The sequence below is a fragment of the Barbatula barbatula genome, assembly GCF_947034865.1.
Source record: "Barbatula barbatula genome assembly, chromosome: 10".
NCBI classification, from domain to species: Eukaryota; Metazoa; Chordata; class Actinopteri; order Cypriniformes; family Nemacheilidae; genus Barbatula; species Barbatula barbatula.
In genome coordinates, this window is record NC_136773.1 from 20994489 (window position 1) to 21018934 (window position 24446).

Here is a 24446-nt window from a genome sequence, read left to right on the forward strand (position 1 = left end):
ACTACAAATGCCAAATGACATCCCTGATGGCCCCGAGGGAGTGATCAGTCAGTGTGTGTGCAACCGTTTTCAGTGTTGTCATTCCTCATCCAGTCCCCTCATCTTTCATCATCTCGACTCTTCAAGTACTGTCTATCACCCCCAAACCTTTATGTCCTGCAAGCAGCAAACGTTTATGTTAGGTGTGCAAAATGTAAAAAAATATAATTGTGAACGAACTCACCTCCATAAACATTTTTCCCATGACGTGCTTGAGACTACCCAACATGATCTCAATCACGGTCTCAATCCGGAAGGTGCAAACTATTTTATAATTTGAGCATCTTTCTAATACAAAGCATACAAAGTCGGAACATGGATCAAAATGACAGAGAACTCGTCTTTGAATTGAAGTTTTAAACCACCATAACTAATAGCCGATGCATGCAAAATGCACAGAGTGATGTCTGAAGAATCCCACCGCTATTGTCAAAATTACAATATCCGTGGTGAACCAAACTGTTTGGTGAGAGTTACAGTACAGCATCGCGACAAAGGCAAAGATGTACATCTGGAGAAATGCATTGAACAACATTTATAGGATTTGGGCAAAGATTCAGAATTTAACACGTTCTTTGATTCTGACCCACATCAGTCAATAAAAGTCAACGAAACCAATGATGCAGCGTTCAGGGTGGTCAGAACCACACATATAAAGGTCACTGCAGAGAAACGCTTTGAAAAAATTTCTTAATTAAAGAGAAGAATAACGAATCGGCCATGTGGAATCTGTTAAACGCAGAGAAGACAACACAAAGGTAATGATTTTTTCTAAGTCATTGATACCCACATAACAGTGACATTCTATCATGCGAATCACATGAATCAAATTTATATTCTGGTCAAGTAAAAGGCTTTATATCTGCATCCAAACCCAAAAAGCGACAGAGCGGTGGTTTGGTCTGTGTTAGTGCTTGTTCCCACAAATAAACAAAACAACAAACAAACATGCATTAACTGTCTCATGTCTTTAACTAAGACCATGTGCACAACAACACAAACACACAATGAGGGATTTTCTGTGGTGAAGATGTGACGGAGTTGCGAGGAGCTGCAGGCAACAGACTAATTCACCTTTTAGTCAACAAAAGAGCATGTGCTGCTGTGCATACAGATAAACAAACATTTCAGCACATGTACAAAGACAGATAAACACAGACACTAGTGTCAGGGATAGTTAACCCATAACTGAAAATCCGGTCATCATTTACTCACTCTCTTTGTTTGGTTGAACACAGAGAAAGATATTTGGAAGAATGCTTATTATGTATATTGACTACCATAATAGGAAATTTGACAATGGTATTCAAAAGTGCCACAGAGCTGCTTGCTTTCCTACATTCTTCAAAATATCTTTTTTGTGTTCAACATAACAAAAAATAAAGTCAATGGGGTCTAAGAACTGTTTGGTTATAAGCATTCTTCCAAATATCTTTGTGTTCATCAGAACAAAATCTATACAGATTTGTGTATACTAATGACAGAATTTTTATTTATGGGTGAACTATCCCTTTAAACAGTAAGTAACGTTTTGGCCAACAGTGAGGGGTACACCACTAGAATTCAAGCAACAGAAGGCGACATTAAAAAGTAAGCTCTATACTATCCTAAAAAAGCTACATGTACTATCCAAGAAATGTATTTTGTGGGGAAGCCCAGTATGTTGTAAACTTAAGTGAAATGCTATTAATAATGCATCATTCAACAATTATATAGTAATGCATTTTGCATTTTCGCACCAAAACACTTTCTTCAGATAGCAGATCACATGCATGTTAAAGGGACAACTAATCCAAAAATAAAAGTTCTGTAATCATTTACTCACCAAACATTTTCATGTGCTTCTGAAACCTTGTATCTCCATATTTCATGATTTTCAAAACATTATTATAAGTCCCCTTTATGTTTGTCACTGGGTTCTGCAAATATCTAAAAAGTATTTAAAAATGCTAGTCAACTTTGACAACAGAGTATGCAATCTCTGAAAAAGTGCAGTGTTTTTTTTCAATTCCTGTAAAACAGCAAAGCTGGACATACAAGGTTTCAGCAGGACAGCGATGATACAATTCTTTGTTCTGACGAACATATAGATAGATATTTGGAAGAATGCTTGCAACCAAACTGTTCTTGGCCTCCATTGAAAACTGAAAATGATTTGTTTCACTGTTTGCTTTCTCACATTCTTTAAAATATCTTCTTTTGTGTTCAACAGAACAAACAAATACATTTATACAGATCTGGAACAACTTGAGGGTGAGTAAATGAAGACAGAGTCTTATTTTTTCCGTGAACTGTTCCTTTAAGCTTCAATTTTAAACAAAAGGCCCTAAACAAGAGATAAAAAGCAATGATAAACAACTACTGTTCTTCACAAATAAATGTGAAAAGAGGGTGAGCTTATAATAAAACTCTTATATAAACACTCAGTGTCATAAACAGTTTGACCAGTCCTTGCTTGGAAGTGCTCATTAGTAAATAAAAAAATAACTTTGTTTCCCAACAGACTTTAAAAAACGCAGTACTCTGTCATCTGTAAGTCAAGCGTGAAGAGACTGCAGTGCACACATCACGATCACATGCAATTCTACTGTAGGAATGAACGTGAACAAAGTGGACATGCTTGCAGAGGCAATAATGATGCTATTAAAGAAAAATGTGGAAATCCGAGGAAGTCTGATAAATGCTTTAAAATGAGGAAATTTGAGAGAGAGAGAGAGAGAGAGAGAGAGAGAGAGAGAGAGAGAGACAGGGAGAGAGAATGAATCGAAGGGCAATGTACAAGCATTAAAAGAATGTTAAAGCAGGTTAGTTCCTAGGGGTGCTAAATTGATTTCCTGCGGCTTTGTACAGATTTGTCATTCAGAAATGTTACTAGTGTTTGGTTACAGCTGCTGCAAATTACCCGAACCCATTTCTGACCCCTAAACACACATTATACCTGCCATCCCTCCTAAAATACATACAGACACACAGGGCTTTCATGTAGCACTCACACACAAAGACAGGCACACACACTTTTAAGCACATTTAATCCTGTGCCAGGTATGTGGATTATAACAGGATTATATAATAATACGCAATCACTTACAAACAAAGTGCACAGATGCATTCGAGCGTCCTGTGGTGAAGCTCCCAGGCACAGTAAACACAAGAGCCCTTTCCAAATAAACACACATTTCCTGTGTGCGAGTCTCACTCCGGATCAAAGAGTCGTCAAAAACACAGAAACACGATAAATGAGGAAGTTGTTGGTTTGATTTTTGTCATCTATCAAATACATAAATAATTTTCTTAGCACGGTTATCATGCTGTAAGGGATAATGCATCCCAAAATAAAAATGTCTTCATCATTCATTTTTGCACACGTGGAAAAAACCTGTATGACTTTATGAAATATATTTTGACAAATGGTTTAATGTCAATGGAGGCCAGTGTAATTTGGTTACCAACATTCCTCAAAATATCGTCTTTTCTGTTCTGCAGAAGAAAGTCATACATGTATTAATGAAATAAGTGTGAGTAAATGCTGAAATAAAATCAGTTTCCTTGTAAAGATAGGGAATCTGTTTATTTCTCAAGAAATGGTCATTTAAAAATAGTTCCTGATGAACAGGGAACTACAATACAATTTGATAACAAATAACATTTATAAACATTTAAACTATAATAGTCGACTGAAGTGCTCTCATATTTACCTTTGTGTGTTACTGTTTGTAATGTTTGTGTCCCACTACAGTATAAACCGTTTTATGCTCACGACTCCAGGACTTTCTCAAAGGCACGTCCATTGACAAAAATGGGCCCGCTACATCAAATATTGTTGGGTGTTATTGTATGACATAATACATTGTCATATGACTGCTCTGTCGACTCCACATACAAAGTCGTTTTTTTTACATCGAGTATTTAGATCGGGCCTCCTTTACAGGAGACCATTACATTGCCTGAACTGGCAAATATCTCAAGAAGTTCATTAAGCATGCTGAAAAGATAAAAAAATATCCGTGCAATATTGAACAAGGCATATTACTACGCATACTGCATGTAAAGCTTTAAAGGGGATAGTTCACCCAAAAACGGGGTCATCATTACAACACCCTCTTGTCATTTCAAACCTGTATGACTTTCTGTCTTTGACATAATACAAAAGAAGATATTTAAAAAAATGTTGGTTATCAAAAACCATTGACTTCTACTTTAAGGCTTTTGGGACCGATGATTTTCTGTTACCAACATCCTTTAAATTATTTTCTTTTGTGTTCTGCAGGTTTTAAATGACAAGAGGGTGAGTGAATTATGACAATGTTTTGGGTGAACTACTAAGGAATATGAGAACTAAAAAATGCTGGTTTGTTTTTAAACCAAAGAGAACAAGCATTTGTTGTATAGTCAAAAGAATGAGAAAATAATCCTACAACTACTTGTTGTCAGAATAGAAAACATTTTAATGAAATAAATCTATTATAATCAATCATAATGCACTGAGAAAAGCACATGCCGTGAACATACAAAGCACATACAATGTATGCAAAAATATTGACATTGGCTTTGAATGTCAAAGTCATGTAGCTAAGAGGGACATGTGAGCTAACTGATGTGTGCACAATACACAAATATGTTGTTCTTTGTTGTTACAGTGTCTATAATAGAGCTATTAGAGTAAAGTGTTTCAATCACTTAAGGCAATTCAGAGGGGTCTGGGTGAACGTAAAGACCCTGTTTCTCACATGGCAACTGGAAATGATTGAACGCATCCCATTTGGGACAGTCTCTGGACTACATTACAATGACAGAAATGCAACTTCTTACATTTTCAAAGAGACTGAGAGGCTACTCAATTTGCGGCCGAACACATGAAACAGACACACACGTCAGTCTCTCTCCCCCTCAGCAGCGGTCAATATTCATCTACTTAATTAAACCTTTGATAGTAGCCAGATTTGGTGGGTTCTTTAAAGGCAGCTGTGCAGAAGTCACAAGGTCCTGGGCCATTTGGATAGAAGAACAAGCGGGAGGGGAACCACAGTGAACCCCAGCTGGGCTACAAGCGTATGCAAAAATCTTACAAGAAGGATGTACACATTTGTCTACAAATAGGTGAACAAAAGCTAAATATTTTTGGTCTCCTGTGATTAAAAAGAATACAGTACAGTAAGTGGACACTTTTTAAAAAGATGCTTCACGATGCCAGAGAAGAACCATTTCCCACTGAATGCTTACATAAAAAAACCTATGCAGCATGTTATCTGAAGAACCTATCTGTTTCACATAAAAGTTGTTTGTGATGGAAAAAAGTAAAAAAGAAATTTACCTTTGAGACAAACACGTGGAAAAATCGGTGGATTCATGCAGAACAGATTTAAACGTAGTTAAAATGTGGGCTGACAGTTGTACACCTTCATTGGAAGCAGAAAGCCCAATCGAATATGCCAAAATATAAAATAAACAACATGCAAAGGAAAGAAGACGCGTTGAAGGTTGTGAATGATAGCCATTCCAATTGTGTGGAAATTTGCACAGCTTTCTGCGAGTGCACACACCACATGAGCCTTTACAGTACATGACTCTACACACAAACACACACACACACACACACACACACACACACACACACACACACACACACACACACAGTGTACGGGAACAAATTTGTGTGCATAAATACACACACTACTCTTGGTCTTTTGTGAAGCGTATCTGTGGCGGCCCCATGTTTGCGTGATTAGGTCTTGATGAGGCAGGACTAAAGCCATCTGTAAATGTTTTAGCTCACACACACACACACCTCTCAGTCCGATTAGGGTTGATTCACGTTCGCAGTGAATGCCTAAAACAAACGTTTGTGCACTTGCTAGCCTGCTATAATAATTACCGTTGATACTAAATGACCAACAGATGAGTCATTAACACACGTGTATTATTCTGCGATAGTTTTCTTTGAATCTGCGTCAGGGTGTAACGGGGTGGGAGGTTTGGGTTAATGTTCTGTCGTACAGTCATGGTTCTGGTAGTGGAATCCAGTGTAACTACTGGTTGTTGACAGAAAATCATCTATCAGGTGGTCATATTGAGAACAGCGCTGGAGGTCTGCAAGTGTTTCTAAATGGCATAATGAATTTTCCAGCTGTTTTAAACCCAGTGATTCATGTTGGGATTTTTGTCTTCAAATTTAGAGGATACTTTAGGTTTTGTACACAGTTTTAAAGATATGGATGTTTTTTTTCCACATGCAAATACAAGTTGTTTTTTTTATGAAACAGATATTCCATCACATTTCAATAAAAGTGTGTGGATAGGTTTTAGCTTTAGTAAACTATAATAATCTTTTTTGCATTTCTATGCGTTGTTGTCAATAGCAACACTGTCTAAATATTATAACTTAACTAAACAAAGTAGAGATGTTTCTTCAGCAATAAACTTAAATAAGTTGAGTCGCTAAAATTATTACATGAAAATAAATAAAAGCTCAACTAAAACTCAAACTGAAAGAAAAATAAATTCCACTTATAGAAACAAAAACAAATAATAAACAAATAATCAAATGACAAAAGCATGTAAGCAAATTTCTACAAATCAAACCAAAAATATTAGCAGAAATGCAAATCTACTATAGTCTATTAAACCATGATTTATTTCATTTATTTATTTGTGAATGAAAGTTCAAATGCAACAATATTGATAACAGTGTACTGTACATTACGATAAGAGTCCCAGCAACTATCGTGAGATGGAAATTTTATACGGCGACGCCTAATAAATTATATCATATTATGTATTATATTATTTATAAATATGATGCACATATATCTGTTTGGCTTGACTTCTGTTTCATAGTATGGAATAGGTATGGTTGTATAAAGGCGAAATGACCAGGGCTGCGTTTCCCAAAAGCACCGTAAGCCTACGTCGATCGTAGCTCCTTTGGTGATAATGGTTCTAAGAGCAACTTAAGGTTACGATGCTTTTGGGAAACGCAGTCCTGGTTTTGAAAAAAACAGATGTGATTTGAGCTTGCAGTACAAATGATCAATCCTTAAGTTTGCATCTGTGAAACCATTCAGATGCCGTTTGAAGTCAATTCACAGTAACAAAACTCACTTGCTATAGAACAGCATTTTTGAAATGCCATTTCTCTCCTTTGAAATATTATATTGTTCTTACAACATTCAACACTTCGACACATAGCCCCTTGTTTTCCTTCTCCTACTTGAAATTCCCAGGATACAAAGTCATTACTCCTGTCAGGGAGACGAGAACTAATAAAGAAGAACGTTGGGATTTGTAATGTAGATGTAATGGCTACAAATCCATCCTTACCTTATATGAGTCTTGGCAATTTAATGAGTCAAAGCGAAAGAAACATAATAGTCAATGAGGTAAGAGTAGATGATTGCGCTATACTGTTCCGCGTTCGCGGCCTCTGTTCCCAGATTGATTTTACATATGGATGCATGCCCCGCTAAACTGCCAATTAAAGTTATGCATATACTTTAAGGTCTCTAAAAAAAGGACTGCGTGTTTATTTGACTGGTCCTTCTTAGTCGTTCTACCATTATACAACTCGAGAATCATTAAAGGCTTTTAAATATTAATGACTAATTACCATACAGCTCCATAATGAGAATAGTATGTTGCTCCTAATGACCTGAACGGTCTGGTGGTGGTGAATGTCGTCTCTCCCTTACAGCAGGTAGAACACAATACTCATCAATATTTCATTACTCTTAAATTTGAACTAATTTGCTTCTCTCGGTTGTTCAATCTGAGTGGCTAGCCAAGTCTTTACAAGTAGCCACTGAGGCATGGAAATGACCCAAGAGAGAGAGAGAGCCATGCCATTTTGTTTAATAAACTGCAACATCAATACTCGCTGGAGTTTAAGCTAAAGATATCGAACCCTAAGTGAATTGAGTCTGATGCTAGCTGAGAGCTGAGGCATGTACTCTGTGAGTTTCTACTCGCTGCTGAGTCTGCTTGTGCTCACTCTCTAAATGTGTTGTTGCTCGTACAGATTTTCACGTTGTCAAGATGCTGGTGTGGGCGACATCTTCCCACACAGCATAACCATGCTAAACCGTGCAATCTGATTGGTCACTGGTAAATACTTTCAGAGGATGCTCACAGTTTGCTCTTTCAGAGCTCAGGAGATTTTGAATTATCATTCGTTTTACTACTCTAGATATTAATTTGATTTTATACACTCAAAAAATACTGGGTTATTTTAGACCCAACGTTGGGTCAAAAGGGGACAAATCCAACTGATGGGTTAAATATACCCAGAAAAATATTTTAATTTCACTTAGAATGGGTTAAAGATCCTGTTTATAAAATTTAGCAGCATCTAGTGGTGAGGTTGCGTATTGCAACCAACGGCTCACTCCATCCCTCCCTTTCAATGCACTATTGTGGCTGACACAGGACTTAGATGTTGTCATGTTCTCGCTTCTTTGCTAAAGGAGAAATCATGTTTACGAAACTCATAGAGCAGTCTGTCTGTTTAGGGCTACGGTGGAAAGGGACACGTGGTGTATGTAGATAGAAATAGCTCATTGTAAGGTAATAAAACAATGCTTTATGATGAAAGGTCTTTAAACACCTATGAAGACATAGGCATGTATTTTATATTGCATTTATGTCAAAAGATCCTTATTGGTTACACATTGGACCTTTAAAACAACCTTGCTTACATTACAACCCAATGGTTGGGTTCGTCCCTTAACCCAGCACTTCTAACGTTCCAGTTTATTTCTTTTCAAATATGGCTTAAGAAAAAAAGAAATAAAATGGTACAATTGTAAACATACATTAGAAGTATAAAGCTGTGAAATTAATATGAATTCTATGGGTTTACAAAAAAGTGGATTTAGGAACATTTGATGAGAAAAATATGAGTTCATATTGAAATCTTCAGTCATTTTGATTTTGTCAAATTTGCAAATCTAAGCTCGGTTGGTAACATTGTTGAGATCTTTTCTGAAAATCGAAATGAGACATTCGTGAGATATCATGTTTTTTTTCCCAGGAGAAATATCTAACATGCGGGAGATATAAGCAAACGTTTCCATTTGCATTCTATTGACATCTACGAAAAATAAAGCCCACCTGTTAATCTTGAAGGTCACAAAGACTTGCTCTCAAGAGCTGTTGACTCTGAAAATATTCAATAATCAGTGATGCGTTTTCATTCGCGCAGAACATTTGAAACTTTCATAAAAGTGTGTAAAAAATGCTCTGATGTTGTGTTGTTTACCAAGGTGCTACAGTCTGAAACATACACACAGCAGCCCTTGGTCGAACTCTTTAAACGGTTCCTCTCCATCAAAACAATCTGTGCTCTATTACAAGACAGGAACTCATCTGTGACCCTCACACCCCTTACAGAAACAAACAGCACCCTTACAAATGTTCAAGCAGCACTGACCAATTAAGATTCAGTGCACGGAGGTCAAAAGTCATTCAGAGAGTAAGTCTGGCACCCCGTGTTTGTGTCTCTTTTCACTTACAGCTACTAGATCTCATGCGTCAATTAGAAACATTTGTTGAAACCTTCATGAGAATGATACAACAGCCATAACTTTATTATGTGGATGTTGTTATTTATTTACAATTTATAGTATCAAGTAAATAACACGGATAGTAATTTACTCACCTGCACGTAATTTCAAACCTGTATGATTTTCTGCCAAACAGAAAGGAAGATATTTTGCATTACTTTGGTAACCAAAAAAACATTGGACCCCATTGACTTCCATTGTATTGACACAAAACCACATTTCTCCAAATATCTTTTGTGTTCCACAGAAAAAAAGAGTGATACACAGGTTGTGTGAATAAACAATGACAGAATCCCATTTTATTGCTCACATTTGATTTAGTCAAAAAATCAATGACCAAAATACACGTCCACCGTTGTAACAAACAACCCAAATGTTGCATCCACCTCTGTTAAAAACTGCACAGTCACAATCTAACAGTTTCTACAACCTCCCGGCATCCTTGAAGTGTAAGGAATACTCTTATTTTTTAGACTTTGATTATCTGTGCTCAGGTTTAGAAGAAGATAGAGTCATGAGGTCATATCTACCAGGGAGCAAAGCTCTAATATCACAGTCTGTTTGTTATTGGCCCATGACTTGCTTGTTTTGAGATGGTAACTGCGCCTCCAGCCACAAGCTGTGCATCCACGACAGGGATATCTGATTACCGTGACCCAGCGCCCCTGATAAAGATCTCAAACCCATCCGCCCCGGCTTAAAAGCATCCTGCGCATCCACGCACAGTAAACCAAACTACAAACACCAGTGAAGAAGAAATGAAACGATACTCTCCTGAAAGCCGCAGTACGGCACACACATGCATCTGGACCTTCTCTGCTCAATGGCTCGAAAATAACAGCCCAGGCCTGTCTTCACTGATAGCCTGTTAAAAGCCATCAAGAAGTCAGCAGAAAGCACGGGAAGACCGTCTGTTCCAAAATCTGGACGGAGGGCCACGCTCCGTCACTCTCAATCAAACGCTGTTTCATCTAACGCTGGGGATGTTGCCGGGTGGGGTCGCTTGTGTGCTCGGTCTGTTCATGAGATGGGCAAAGATGACAGGAAATGACTGTTTCATGCCTGTGCTAACTCTTAAGAGGCCTACATGGGCAGCATTCCAGGTCTGGCATTCCTTTACTGATGGACACGCGGTCAGAATGTCACTGTTTAACAATGAAAAAAAACACGAAAACACACAAGAAACATAAATAAGGTTACAGTTTACAATAAGGTCCCATGCAATTGAAAAATTGCGCTTTAAACATCTTTGTTTAAAGAACATATTTTGAAGAATGTAGGAAAGCAAAGAGTTCTGGGGCACTTTTTCCAACTATGGTAGTCAATGGTGGATACAAGCATTATTCCAAATATCTTTCTCGATGTTCACCAGAAAAAATTATTTATACAGATTTGGAACAACTCTAGGGCGAGCAAATAATGACAGAATCGAGATTTTTGGGTGAACTGTCCCTTTAACAAATGGAACCTTATTGTAAACTAACAGTTATAATATCAACAATAAAGCATTTTTAAACGGACTTTTGACTACAATTAATGTAAAAAAACAAACTTTTCTTTATCTTTGCAAAACAGTGTCATACAGTGACTTAACAAAAATCTAAAATACAACACCTTCACCCCAAGCATAGTAATGATAAACCTTTATTGTGAATATATTGCATTTCCACAAGAATTACACGTGTAAACTTTACAAACCTTTTTTTTTCGTTTTCTCGAACAACATTATTGTACAAATGTATACAAAATCGTTTCAGGCTTGTCATGTTCCACAAAAAGAATGTTTACGTGTATATAGTTGTATGCACAACCAGATCAGGAGGGCGGGGCTTCCGAGGCACATACCACACCCCCTTCTGGTCCAACTAGTGAACACACAAGTCAAAGAGTGACTTGGATACACACTCAGGAAAAGAAGCATAAACTCAGAAAAACACATCCTGGCACACAGAGCACCATCAACACCGGTAAATACGTTCAGCAACACGGACACGCGGCAGCCCTATGAAACAGCACAGCAGCTGAGAGCAGCATTCAGAGAACATACAATAAATACATACAACTCAATCCTCTTTACATGAGGGGGGGGGGGGGTCATGTATGTTAAATTGTACATGTGTAACCTTTTAAACAGGTCACAGTGTCAGTTAAAGGAGCACCATGTGACTATCTAGTTTGAGTACCCCAAAATGAAAATGTTGTAATTTTCTCACTTTCATCTTAGTGCACACTATCACGTGTCTTTTGAAATGGGCGGAAATGATTGTTTAAGTAATTCATGTCCCCCTTATGTAAAGTGGAAACTTTATAAAACAAATTTCATAGATATATTTTTCTTTTTGGATTCATGATTTGGACTCCTTTTTTATTAATAGTAGATGCACAACAGCATAAAAGTCTTTTGAAAATATTAAGTTAAAAATAGTTCCATTACTCCTCCACAATATAGAACATATGAAAACACTTTGCTTTGCAGCATGCCAATAAAATCCCCAAGTGAATGCTACTTCTAGGTAATTCTCTCTTCTTGACTAACCGTGTAGGCACTGGTTTTAAGATTTAGCACAATCGTGTCATTAACCTGTTTTATGTTTCGCGTGCGGGTCTTTTGAACGTGACACTGGATCTATTTGAGTTCAAATAGTGGGACAGGCCTCTACGGAGTTTGTATATACAGTACATACCAATGGCATTTAAACATGGTATAGTTTGTAATGAGGAGGGGTGGGGGGTTTAGCGCGCAGCTCAGCTAGGATAAAATCTCTCACGTTGTCGTGTTAGTGAGGTATTTAAAACGTTACATCCTACGGCCTCAACCCCCAGGCCTGAGATGGGAAATCCAGACCGATGGAACCTCAGAGGAGACTAAAATGTTTGCAATGATTCATAAATGCACTGCATATGTAGGTGTGTAACTCAATGCTACATCGGTGAAGACAGGAAGATGAATTCTTTCAGTCCAAAGCAAAAGAAAAGTCTGACTTAGATGCTCGAGCTGAAACCAGCTTTATCCATCTCAAGCACGTCTCACTACATTTCATTTTCGTTAAGCAATTGTCGCAGTAACTTCCCGGCTTTTCAATTCAGTTCAGATAATGTGATGTGATGTTTAACAACCTCCTCATCAAACAGACTGCAACAAAGAAAAAAGTGCAACGGCTCAACGACAGTCTATAAATTTATAATAACTCATGCAAACATTGACTGTACGCTCATATTTTTTAAGAAAGATAAAGAGGGCCATCAAAACTTTCCAAAATGTAGTGATGTTTTTAGATACTTGGCTTTCGGAATTGGTTGGGTGGATATTTCATATTTTCAAAGCATTGCCGCTGTAGTATTTGTTATTTCTTCAAAACAATCTCGAGGGAACTCGCGTAAACGTTTTCCCACTGGCAATAGATCTGATCCATATCATCTAAGCTCATTCTTAACATGCCTAAACCTTCTAACACAATAATAACAAATGAATATATAAACATACATTCAGCCATCTGAAGTGCACATTTCTCCAGAGTGAAAGATCTTTAAGGACGTTTTTATTATCTGTCTTGTGCCGTTTCAACATGTGGATGCGATATCTTACACGCTTGTGATATCATGTCTGTGGTACTGGAACAAAATCTGTCAGATGAAGTATGTGGATGACATGCAGTAAAACGCAACCGCCTGACAGCGGGGGCCAGAACACTGGACTGAGGAGTTTTCAGCACATTCAACATGCTCTGGACCTTGGGATACGAGCGTGCGACTTCTGACACAACTATAACGTGACTTCGGTACGCTAACTGGAATGCTGCGTCTGGATTTCACATCAGATGCTCGTGTGCGGTTTGATTGTACATTACATCTTTTTATGGTGAATTGTTACGTTCAAACATGGCACTTTTGACTGGCGTTTTTATCAGATGCATGTGGTTACGTCAACCTTGCTTTATGTCTAAATCAACAGTAAATCTCAAATGCAACAGAAAAATGTAAACCTCAAAATACTTCTGTAAAAATGACAATTGTACTCAAGAAATACAAAGTAAATCTCATAAAATGTGATCATATTTTCGTTTTAAAGAACCATTATGATTTTTATTCTTTGTGAGCATAACCATCTTCTCATTCGCGTTACTGTTATAGTTCTTCGCAAAAACAAATAACTCTGTTAACTAAAATGTTCAAAAATCATGTTGTTTATTGTGCTATCATGTTTTTTGTTGTTTTATGTAAAAAAAAACTACATTAAAAACTAAATTAAAACATAAATTGTGCATTTGGAAAAAAGTGTGCCGAGTTTCATATTTAAATTATGAATATATATATTTTAATTAATAAAAACAAATCAATCTGTGTGTATAGATAGGATCTCATTTAGAAATGCAGAATTTTGAATTTGCGTAATATTGTCACAATGCAAGTCATAATATATATATAAACATAAGAAAACATTGTCTGTGAGATTTGTCCTATGACACACCATAGCGTAGCGTATTCACTTTTCAATGCTTTAAATCCAATCAAACAAGGAAACTCAGGCGTCTATAGGCCTAAAGGGCTGGGCTGTGACATCACTGACCTCACTGATGTAAAGCTCATGTGAGCTGAACAGTCTTAATCTCAATCAGCCTTGATTCAGATCCAGGCTGGTGCTGGAAACCGTCTCCGACCGTAATGTTGCCTGCTGACTCATTCTGTTAGACTGCATGTGGCACTAGAGGTGAGGTTTCTGAAGATGTGGTCCGAGCTAAAAAAACAAGCATATATCTGTCTCTTGGTTTTGGCTGGTCATACAGGGCAGTATTCGGCAGTGTGTAGATGTCGAGTTTTATGGACAATCGTAGGTTTGTGGCAATCAAATGATATACAGTTATTCAGTACTAAATGTGAGTCAAAAGTTGTGCCAGGTCCTTGTTGTGCAAGACGTTGTGCCTGGTCAGGAGAAATGGGTTCTGGTTCCTGTAAACAGCCAGAGTAGAAAAAGCTGAAGAACCATCGTTGTCCAAAGGGACGGAGTCAAACAGCAAACCCCACCGCAGTCAGACGCATCCTCCTGCAGCCAATACAGAGACATTAGTGACCTCTGACCCTCATAAACAAGATTATACAGTCACTTCCCTTTTAGTTCAGCCCTGATGGACAAACCGGGACAGACAAAAGTCAGCTTACGCTGCGTGAATACTGCCAACGCCCTTCAGACAGCCGTTTCAAGTCATGCATCTTGAATTTCAATAACATTTCAAAGCAAGTAGCTGATCAAGCATACAGATCTGTCAGGAGTTGGTTTAAAGGGATAGTTCACCTAAAAATCTTTCATCATTTATTCACCTTCATGTCATTCCAAACCTGTATGACTTTCTGACTTCTACATAACACAAACGAAGATGTGACCTCCATTAAATTGTCTCGTCTAATGTTCCACAGACGAAAGAGTCATTTACACATTTTCAATGACTTGAGGGTGAATAAATGACCACATTTCTATTTTTGTGTGAACTATTCTTTGGATTTTACACCAGGGAGAAGATTCATAAGTGATTCAACTGAAATCAAATCACGTGATCAGATGTGTGTGAATCTGTACTGACAATAGCTGAGGAAAAATTGACTGAAACATAACAATGCTTTAAAGGTCCAGTGTATGAAATTTAGCGGCATCTAGTGATGAGGTTGCGAACTGCAACCAACGGCTCACTCCACCTCTTCCCCTCCCTGGGATGCACATTGGCTGACACGAATCGAAGATCGTCACGTTTTCACTTCTTTGCTGAAAGACAAAGTATTTACGAAACACGCTCTGTAGAGCAGTTTGTCCTTTTAGGGCTACTCCAAAATGAATTCCATGTAAGAGGACCTGCAGTGTATGTAGATAGAAATAGCTCTTTTCAAGGTAATAAAAACATAACCCTTCATTATGTAAGGCCATAATACACCTCTGAAGACATAGTTATGTATATCATTTAGCATTTCTATCAATAGATCCTCCAGAAATGTAAACACAGCACCTTTAACAAATGAACTACTTGTGGTGCAGGTTGGCATCTCTGAGAGTTCACGAGTGAAAGTCCTGGGATGTCTCAGGTTAGAGGAGGAATAGGCGTGTCATGCTTGTGGCTGTCAAAAGGACGGAAACACATCTGGACCTTCCTATGTTTATGCCACGGAAAATCTCTCAGGGAACGAGATGAAAATGCACATCCTACTGTCACAGCGGGAGGAAAGCAGGCACATCCTGCCTCTCTGCTTCTGTACCTACTGTAAGCATTCACATAAACACAATTTTTCCCCCACTCGGCCGCATTGACCACCTTTAATGCCACGCTAACCCGGTGAAAGACTAACACCTTGCATTTAAAAGATCCAAACCTTAGTTGTAGCATGATTCTGACGAGATAAAATGACAGCAAAACAAGAAGAAACTGACCCTCAAACACAAAGCAGAAAGAGCAGAAGAATGATGGGCGGCCAAAAGGCCAAAGCAGAGGAGCCACTGATTGGACAGACAGGCTCATCCTAGCAGTGACAGGCATGACGAACAGCCAATGAGCATTAAACGTGCAAACAAAAAAGACATGAGTGTTAATAATACAAAGGAATAAAACTGATGGACATGAGTTTTTTCATGAGGTCATATTTTGCTTGATGCTCAACTTACACCCGTGACAGTGTTGGTGTCAAAGCAGGCATCCGGACCTTTTCTGTATCGAGGGTTCTGGGCCAGCACACATGGGTCGGGACCATTGGCTGATAGAAATCCATAAGGACAATAGACACAACAACTACAGGCACTGGCTTCTCAAATCCACACAGATTTATCATTTAAACGTCTTGGTTGCAAATGCCTTGTAAATAACCACAAAACATTGTTGTTCTTTATACCGTCTATATACAATTGGGAACAAAATTATTCAACCCCTAGGTAAATATGATCAAGGAAGGCTGTGAAAATAAATCTGCATTGCTAATCCTTTTGATATTTTCATGAACAAAATCGAACCTTTCATTGGAGAATAAGAATTTTTAATAGGGGATGTCATCATGAAATAAATGTGTTTCTCTCTAATACACATTGCTCATAATTATTCAACCTCTTATTTTTGCCAAGATTACTGCTCTGATAGCGGATTTAGTTTTATCAGACCATAGAACATTTGAAAAGACACTACTGGAACTTCAAAGATGATGGGTTCTGTGGTCAGATTCATAAAAAATGACCTTTTAGCAGCAAACTTAAGAGCTTGTATAGGGGTTTGAATAATTATGAGCAACGTGTATTAGAGAGAAACACGTTTATGTCATAATGACATCCCCTATTTAAAATTCCAATTCTCCAACGAAAGGTTCGATTTTTTTCATATTCTTCAAGAAAAGATCCCAAGGATTTGTTTCACAGCCTTCCTTGATTATATTTACATAGGGGTGGAATAATTTTGAGCCCAAATGTATAGAGTTTAACATCTCTAAAGTACTTGAAATACAACATATACAAAGGGCAGTTTCCATTTCTCGTGGTCTTTTGATCTAGAGGCTTGTGCTTCAAATCTTGACATTTGCAGACAAGCAGTATTACAGCTTGTGCATGAGAAGTTGAATGTGAAATGAACTGTATAACGCTACAGTATAAGACTGTAAATCTCAAACAATAAAACGAGTATGTTTGTCTTGACTGATTCATTTTTCTCTTTCTTCAATTATGTTCTACTTAGCTGTTGATTTATATTCAGGAATGTTCTTATTGCAGCATGGCCTTTTGCAATGTCCAACATTATCCATTTGAAAGTATATATTTCTGCCAGACATTTAAAGAATCTCTATAATCACTGTAGGCATTATCACATTTCAAAAGACAAACACTGGCAGGCATGTCCACAAAAAATTGTATTAGCATTATTATAAGAAATAGACAAAACAGCTCCATTGACTGTGAGTGTAGAACACATTGCCTCATTTGAAGGATACACGGCTGCTCCGCTTGTCTCAGGGGTTTGGGATCGCAGGACAGGCAGGAAGTCTTGGCATCCGAGATCAAAAACACCAAATTTGTTTTAGGTAGCCTCTCCGCCCGGAACATTCTGGGAAAAGGACACAGAATGTTTCTAATAAACAGTATTTCCAGTCAATTTAAATATCAATGCTACAACATACAATGCCGTATTAAATCATTTTTCAGTTTCAGTTTTGAAAGAGACTTTTGATAGAATATCATCTTATGCTGTTTAAGATTCATGCTCACGGAAATGACTAAACGGTCAAATACTTTTGTCCGTAAAGTGTATTTATCCATTCATATTTAGCAGAAGAGCTCTCATGGCAGAAAACATCAGCATGTAGAAACTCAAAAAAGGCTTTAATACGGCTATTCTACGTAAGTTCTTTGTAAGAGACCAATTTTACATCCAATACTCAACATGTGTGGAAGTATTTAGCACACGTAACAGGAGATGAGCGTGTTATATTGGAAATCTGCGTCGGTTGGCAGCTTGTTACGTACTGTCATCGCCGAACGGCTTTTCTTTATAGCCGTCTCTTGTTCTCTTTTACGGTCCCCCTCCCTCTCTTTAAACCAGAATGACACAGGGTTCTGAACAGGGCCGACTGCATGCAAGTATGTATGTGCGCGCAAAAGTTTTGTGTTACACATCACCTGCTCTCTCTGCAATCACAGCCTGTTTACTGCGGCCCAGCATGCTCGGCAGGGCAAACAAGCCTTAGATCACAGCGGTCATCGGGTCACTCACACTCTCACACACACACACACACACACACACACACACACACACACACACACACACACACACACACACTTACACACACACACACACGGAGGCTTTGACAGTCACAGTGAAGAACAGAGACTTAAAGTTCAGTGGCTCACATCTGTTGCCCTCTGAGGAATGCTTTATTCATGAGCGCTGCTGAGGTTATAAGGGCAGACCGGGTGTTTCAGGTGGATTTACACGGCCTCCATGACAAACGTCCTCCTTGAAAAACTACATAACCTGTGAGAGGTGCATGTTAACTTTCAGTATTGGTGTCTCGCCCTTATTTTGTTCTAAACCCATTTGACATTATTTCACCAGATAAATTAAATAAAATGTCCTATATATTCCTATAGAACAATTTTTTTATTACAATTTAGCAAGGAGCTTTACAGAAAATATATTTTAGGACAAACAGTAGATAAAAACTTAAAAAGTTGTTTGCAGTATAGGCGGTTTCGGTGGCATAAACAAGCGCTGTGTGGCCCAAATGTAACTTCCGGTAGTCCTCCGCAAAGAATCCATATCTGTTGAGTTTTAATGGACCTTTTTTACGTTTCCGTGTTTCTTAACAGCGGAAGTCGTCATAGTTGGGTAAACTTCTATAGCGGTGAATGGGAGACTTACGCAAATATATGTTTTGCATTGTTATTTGCTGAAATAGCAAACGTAAAACTCAACAATAGTGTTTTCACTACGTCCAAAAAAATAGAGTCTGATAACACCAGCTAAAAGAGAGAATGATGTAAAATTTACCGTGACTTCCATAGACGCTGTATAAGAAACACGCTCGCATTAGCATTAACTATTTAGAAAATATAAATAACTATGGAGGATTTAGGATGCGGATGACAGCTTTCATACAATACATTTCATTTACGATCAATATAAGTATGAATCAATATTAATATAAACAAATTTGTTATATTATAACCAAACACAGACCGGAAGTTTGGCTGAAACAACCCATTATTTTTTAAAGAGTGTGTCATCAAATTGTGTGGCTTTTTAATCTTATTAGGTCAAATTTAAAAAGTAGACAATACATAAAAAACCAAAACAATACAATAGCAGCCATATACTGTAAAAGGTTGATGTATTACAACATCACAATAATATATGTATAAATATAAAAACTAGGAAAAAAATATTAAACATGTAAAATGAGGAGGTATATTTCATAGCATACACAGAAATCAGAGGACATACATGCCTGAAGTCCAAAAAAAGACAAAAAGCTGAATAAATGGACTCCATCAGTCTTTACAAGCTCACAACGTGTCTGACATCAATGACACCAACTGGTTTCATACAAATAATTATCGAAAAGATAACATAAACATTCATTACTTTTTTTGTAACACAGAAGAAAGACAATGTTGTGGGTTTGGAACAAGAAAAGGGTGATCATTTTAAGTGAACTACTGTATTGTTAAACAAGCAAGCTAGACTTCAGATTCTCTATCCTTTAATGAGACAAAGAAACTTTGTAGACTAAAAAAGTCTCCTTCAGGTTCTGCTTCAAGCTATGCCTTTATTGGCTCTCATCAGCCCAGCATTTCTTTACCCTGAGCTTATGTGGATGTCTCTCTGAACGAGATTGAATTACAAACGCTGAAACACGGGTCCCGAGCTCTTGAGATCGCACAAATGGATTCCTCTTTATGGCGCTTGTTAAACTTTACATGTCTAAAGTAGTTAACATTGAAGAAAAACTATCGTACGCAGTCACACGTGGGGCTCGTAAAAAAGGCGTAGAGTTTCTGTCGGGCCGAGCGCCTCCAACAGTCCCAGGCGCGTTTCGCTTTAGTGGTGTTACATTAAACGGAGCGGCCGGCGGGATTTACAGCCGGTGGGATGTCAGATGGATCCGAGGAATGAGGGAGCGAGCAGAGGAGACACAGAAGAGACAGAGAAAGCCGAGCTGGTTGGTCCTCAGAGAGATGACCAGGATGAGCAAATATCCAGGTTTAGATGGTGAGAGGATGCTGACATCACCTGCACGTGCTCACACGCACTCCCACACACACACACATAGATGGAATGCATAGATTTATGTGCATCCAAACATAAAAACATTCACCTGGAGCAGTTCCCGCAGTCCATAGCTCCAGAGAAAGATGTGTTTTCATTCTCAAAGAAATACTGAGTCTGTTCTGTAATACAGCTCTCTTTGGAGAAGGCATCAGAGAGATCTTCCTCAGAGTGTGCTGAAAAAAACACAAACACACTGGTCATGGGTTACATGCCGATAATATTTATACTTTGAATGAACCGTTAGGGATAAAGGTGTCTGCCAAATGTATAAAACTGTTCATGTACATCCTTCAAGCAGGAAGTTCTCTGAAACATACCTGTCCCAACAACATTGGGAAGAGTCAAACTGAGCAACATCTGCTGCAGAATTGACCTGAGAGAAATAAGTCATAAACACACAGATGACAACACGTCCACCTTACTCTTCATCATCTGGGTTGTTTTTTTACAAAAATATGTTTATTTCTTCTTACCAGACAGCAGTGGAAGCCCACCAGCCTACAGTGAGCAGATCTGCAATTGTGGGCTGTGAGAAAACACACACATACATTTCACATTAAACAAAAAGAACATTATAATATATTCGCACAGAAACACAAACACATTTCCACATTCGGACAAACATAAATACACTTGTTTAAGAGATAGTTCACCCAAAAATTTAAACTCTGTCATCATTTACTCGTCCTCTTGTCATTAAAAACCTGTGAACTTTCTTTCTTGCTCAGAACACAAAAGTAGATATTTTGAAGAATGTTCGGCGCCGGCACCTATTCACATCTATTGCGTGGACACAAAACCAATGCAAGTAAATGGGTGCCGGTTAACAACAATCTTTAAAATATCTTATTTTGTGTTCTGTAAAAAAGGAATCATCTTACCACATTAATAGATCTAGGTCCTGCAGCAGCTTTCGTTTCTCTCTCTGGGTCGCAGACCGACTGGTAGTCGTAGGTTTTATTGAAGGAGTAGAGCGAGATGTTTACCAGTGTGGTCATCAGAACAGGGTCCACTTCACCGAAAAACTGACCAATCTGAACATCAGAGAGAACGATGGGTATAAACCACCATTAAACATGACTGCCTGATTTTATTTGACATAAACAGCAACAAAACGTCAAAAACCAAACCCACAATGGTATTAGAATAGTAAAGAAATTACCTGTGTGATATAATCATCCTGATTGGACATAAGAAGAAATCCACCATCATCCAGAATCACACAGTCCACTTGCTAAAGAGTCAAATCCAGCATTCATCAGAAAAAGAGTCAAACTCACTTAACCCAGTAGAGAACATCTCACATACGGCCTCAAAGCAGCATGAAGCGGTCATGCCTACCTTATCATTCCTTAGACACCCACAGATCTCATCCTTACACTGCAGGGAGGAAATTACACGTGAATTCATTAAAACATATCATTCATATCATTCAGTAGAATGAGACATGATAAGGAAATGAGGTTATAGCCGCTTACATTTTTCTTTGATGTCGCGTTTATGAAGCTGTTCATCCAGGCCGACACGTTGAGCTTGACACCCACCACTGAAGGATAACACAACACACACATCGTTCGATCGGTGAGAATCAAACCGATTCTGATCATGGCAGTGTCAGATTCAGACATAAAATTACTCCAATGATGGCTTTAAAAATTCAAGATGGACTATGATCATTAGTCATTACAAATGTATTTATTACGTGCCACAGAGAAACTACCATTGCATTATTTACGGCCGCAGAAAAAAATAAGAGACCATTTCAGGGATCGTTTTTATGATTTTAAAATGTACTGTTTATAGGCATGAGTTAAGGTAAATATAATAATGTTTGTTTCATTCTGTGAACTACTAACAATATTTCTCCCAAATGTAAAAAAATATTGTTTCTATATGCTGTAAATGAAAACTGGAGAAACAGGTGAAAATAACAGGAAAGATGCTCTGTATTTTTCAAACACTGCAAAGAAAACAAAGTTCATATTCACCTTTCAGCAATACAACATTACTATTTGTACATGCATTTAGGAAAAGTTCAATCATTATTTTTGTTTGTGATAACCTGGATTTTTATCAGAGTTTTTATGGTACTTGTCATGATGGTTTGGTTTTGTTGAAATTCAACAGACACTGGACTAGAAGGGACACAATACATATAGAAATGGTGAATAAAGGAACATTTGGAATGGTCTCTTATTTTATATATATATATATATATCACATATATGGAGGGGAAAAAGTATTTGATGCCCTGCTGATTTTGTATGTTTGCCCACTGACAATGAAATGATCAGTCTATAATTCTAATGTAAGGACAGAATAGCAACAAAATAATCCAGAACAATGCATTTAAAAATGTGCATTTTAATGAGAGAAATAAGTATTTGATCCCCTATCAATCAGCAGGATTTCTGGCTACCAGGTGTCTCTTATACAGGTAAAAAACTGAAGCAATCAATCAGCTTTCAAACACCATGGCCGAGACCAAAGAGCTGTCCACGGATGTCAGGGACAAGATTGTAGACCTACACAAGGCTGGAGTGGGCTACAAGACTATCGCCAAGCAGCTTGCTGAGAAGGTGACAACAGTTGGTGTAATTATTCGCAAATGGAAGAAACACAAAACAACTGTCAGTCTGCCTCGGTCTGGGCTCCATGCAAGAGCTCACCTCGTGGAGTTTCAATGATCATGAGAACGGTGAGGAATCAGCCCAGACCTACATGGGAAGATCTTGTCAATGATCTCAAGGCAGCTGGGAACACAGTCACCAAGAAAACAATCAGTAACACACTACGCCATCAAGGACTGAAATCCTGCAGTGCCCGCAAGGTCCCTCTGCTCAAGAAAGCAGATGTGCAGGCCCGTCTGAAGTTTGCCACTGAACATCTGAATGAGTCAGAGGAGGAGTGGGTGAAAGTGGTGTGTTCCGATGAGACTAAAATCAAGCTCTTTGGCAACAACTCCACTCGCCGTGTTCGGAGGAGGATGAATGCTGCCTATGACCCCAAGAACACCATCCCAACTGTCAAACTTGGAGGTGGAAGATCTAGGGTGAGAAACTCATTCCCTCAGCCAGGGCATTAAAAATTGGTCATGGATGGTTTTTCCAGCATGACAATGACCCAAAACACATGGCCAAGGCAAAAATGAGTGGTTCAAGAGGAAGCACATTAAGGTCCTGGAGTGGCCTAGCCAGACTCTAGACCTTAATCCCATAGAAAATCTGTGGAGGGAGCTGAATGTTCGAGTTGCCAAATGTCAGCCTAAAAACCTGAATGACTTGGAGGGATCTGCAAAGTAGGGTTGGACAAAATCCCTCCTGGGATGTGTTGCTGGCCCCTCTTGTCTTGTTGCCATAGTCCTAGTATCCAGTTTTCTAGTTTGTTCAAGTTCTTGTTCATGTCTCAGTCTTAGTTTCGTTACTTCCCTGTGATCCTGCTAGTTAAGTCCTCTCCGTCTTTGTTGCCCTAGTTATCTTTGCTTTTATTGTTTTGTTTTATTTTGCTCATCAGTTCTCACTGGCGTCACGAACGTTTTTGTGTTCCAGTGTCATGACACCTGGTGGCAAACTACAACAGATGTCTTATCTCTGTGATTGCCAACAAGGGATTTTGCCACCAAGGAATAAGTCATGTTTTGCAAACGGGTCAAATACTTATTTCACTCATTAAAATGCAAATGAGTTCATACATTTTTAAATGCATTTTCTGGATGTTTTTTGCTTTTCAGTTTCTCACTGTTGAAATAAACCAACCATTAGAATTACAGACTGATAATTTCTTTGTCAGTGGGCAAACATACAAAATCAAATACTTTTTCCATCACTGTATATAGTGTATATATATATATATATATATATTTTTTTTTTTTTTCTCGTGGCTGTATATTATTTATTTATAAATCTGTTTTTTTTATTAAAAAAATTAAAAATGAATTGCTTTTGACGATAGATTTAAAGAAAAACATGATTCATGGACATGTATGTGCTCACCTGCTGGTTTCAGTTTTGCTCCATTAATTTCCAAGTCCACCGCTTTACTAACCAAGATACCAGACTCATAACCAGAC

General features: G+C 38.1%; 1 protein-coding gene across 3 annotated transcripts in view; it reads right to left on the minus strand.

The window, feature by feature from the left end:
- Nucleotides 1–14377: 14377 nt before the first annotated feature.
- Nucleotides 14378–24446, minus strand: part of LOC306899435 (voltage-dependent calcium channel subunit alpha-2/delta-1) — an 82752-nt gene continuing 72683 nt past the window's right edge. For all 3 annotated transcript variants that reach the window (XM_079465675.1, XM_079465676.1, XM_079465677.1), the window contains exons 29-38: nt 21856–21923; nt 21719–21757; nt 21540–21611; nt 21259–21411; nt 20851–20903; nt 20695–20750; nt 20424–20550; nt 17541–17653; nt 16237–16325; nt 14378–14634 (exon numbers count right to left, since the gene is read on the minus strand). In XM_079465675.1, coding sequence (XP_079321801.1) covers nt 14518–14634; nt 16237–16325; nt 17541–17653; nt 20424–20550; nt 20695–20750; nt 20851–20903; nt 21259–21411; nt 21540–21611; nt 21719–21757; nt 21856–21923 — 887 coding nt within the window. In that variant the 3' untranslated portion in view covers nt 14378–14517. The remainder of the gene's footprint in view (nt 14635–16236; nt 16326–17540; nt 17654–20423; nt 20551–20694; nt 20751–20850; nt 20904–21258; nt 21412–21539; nt 21612–21718; nt 21758–21855; nt 21924–24446) is intronic.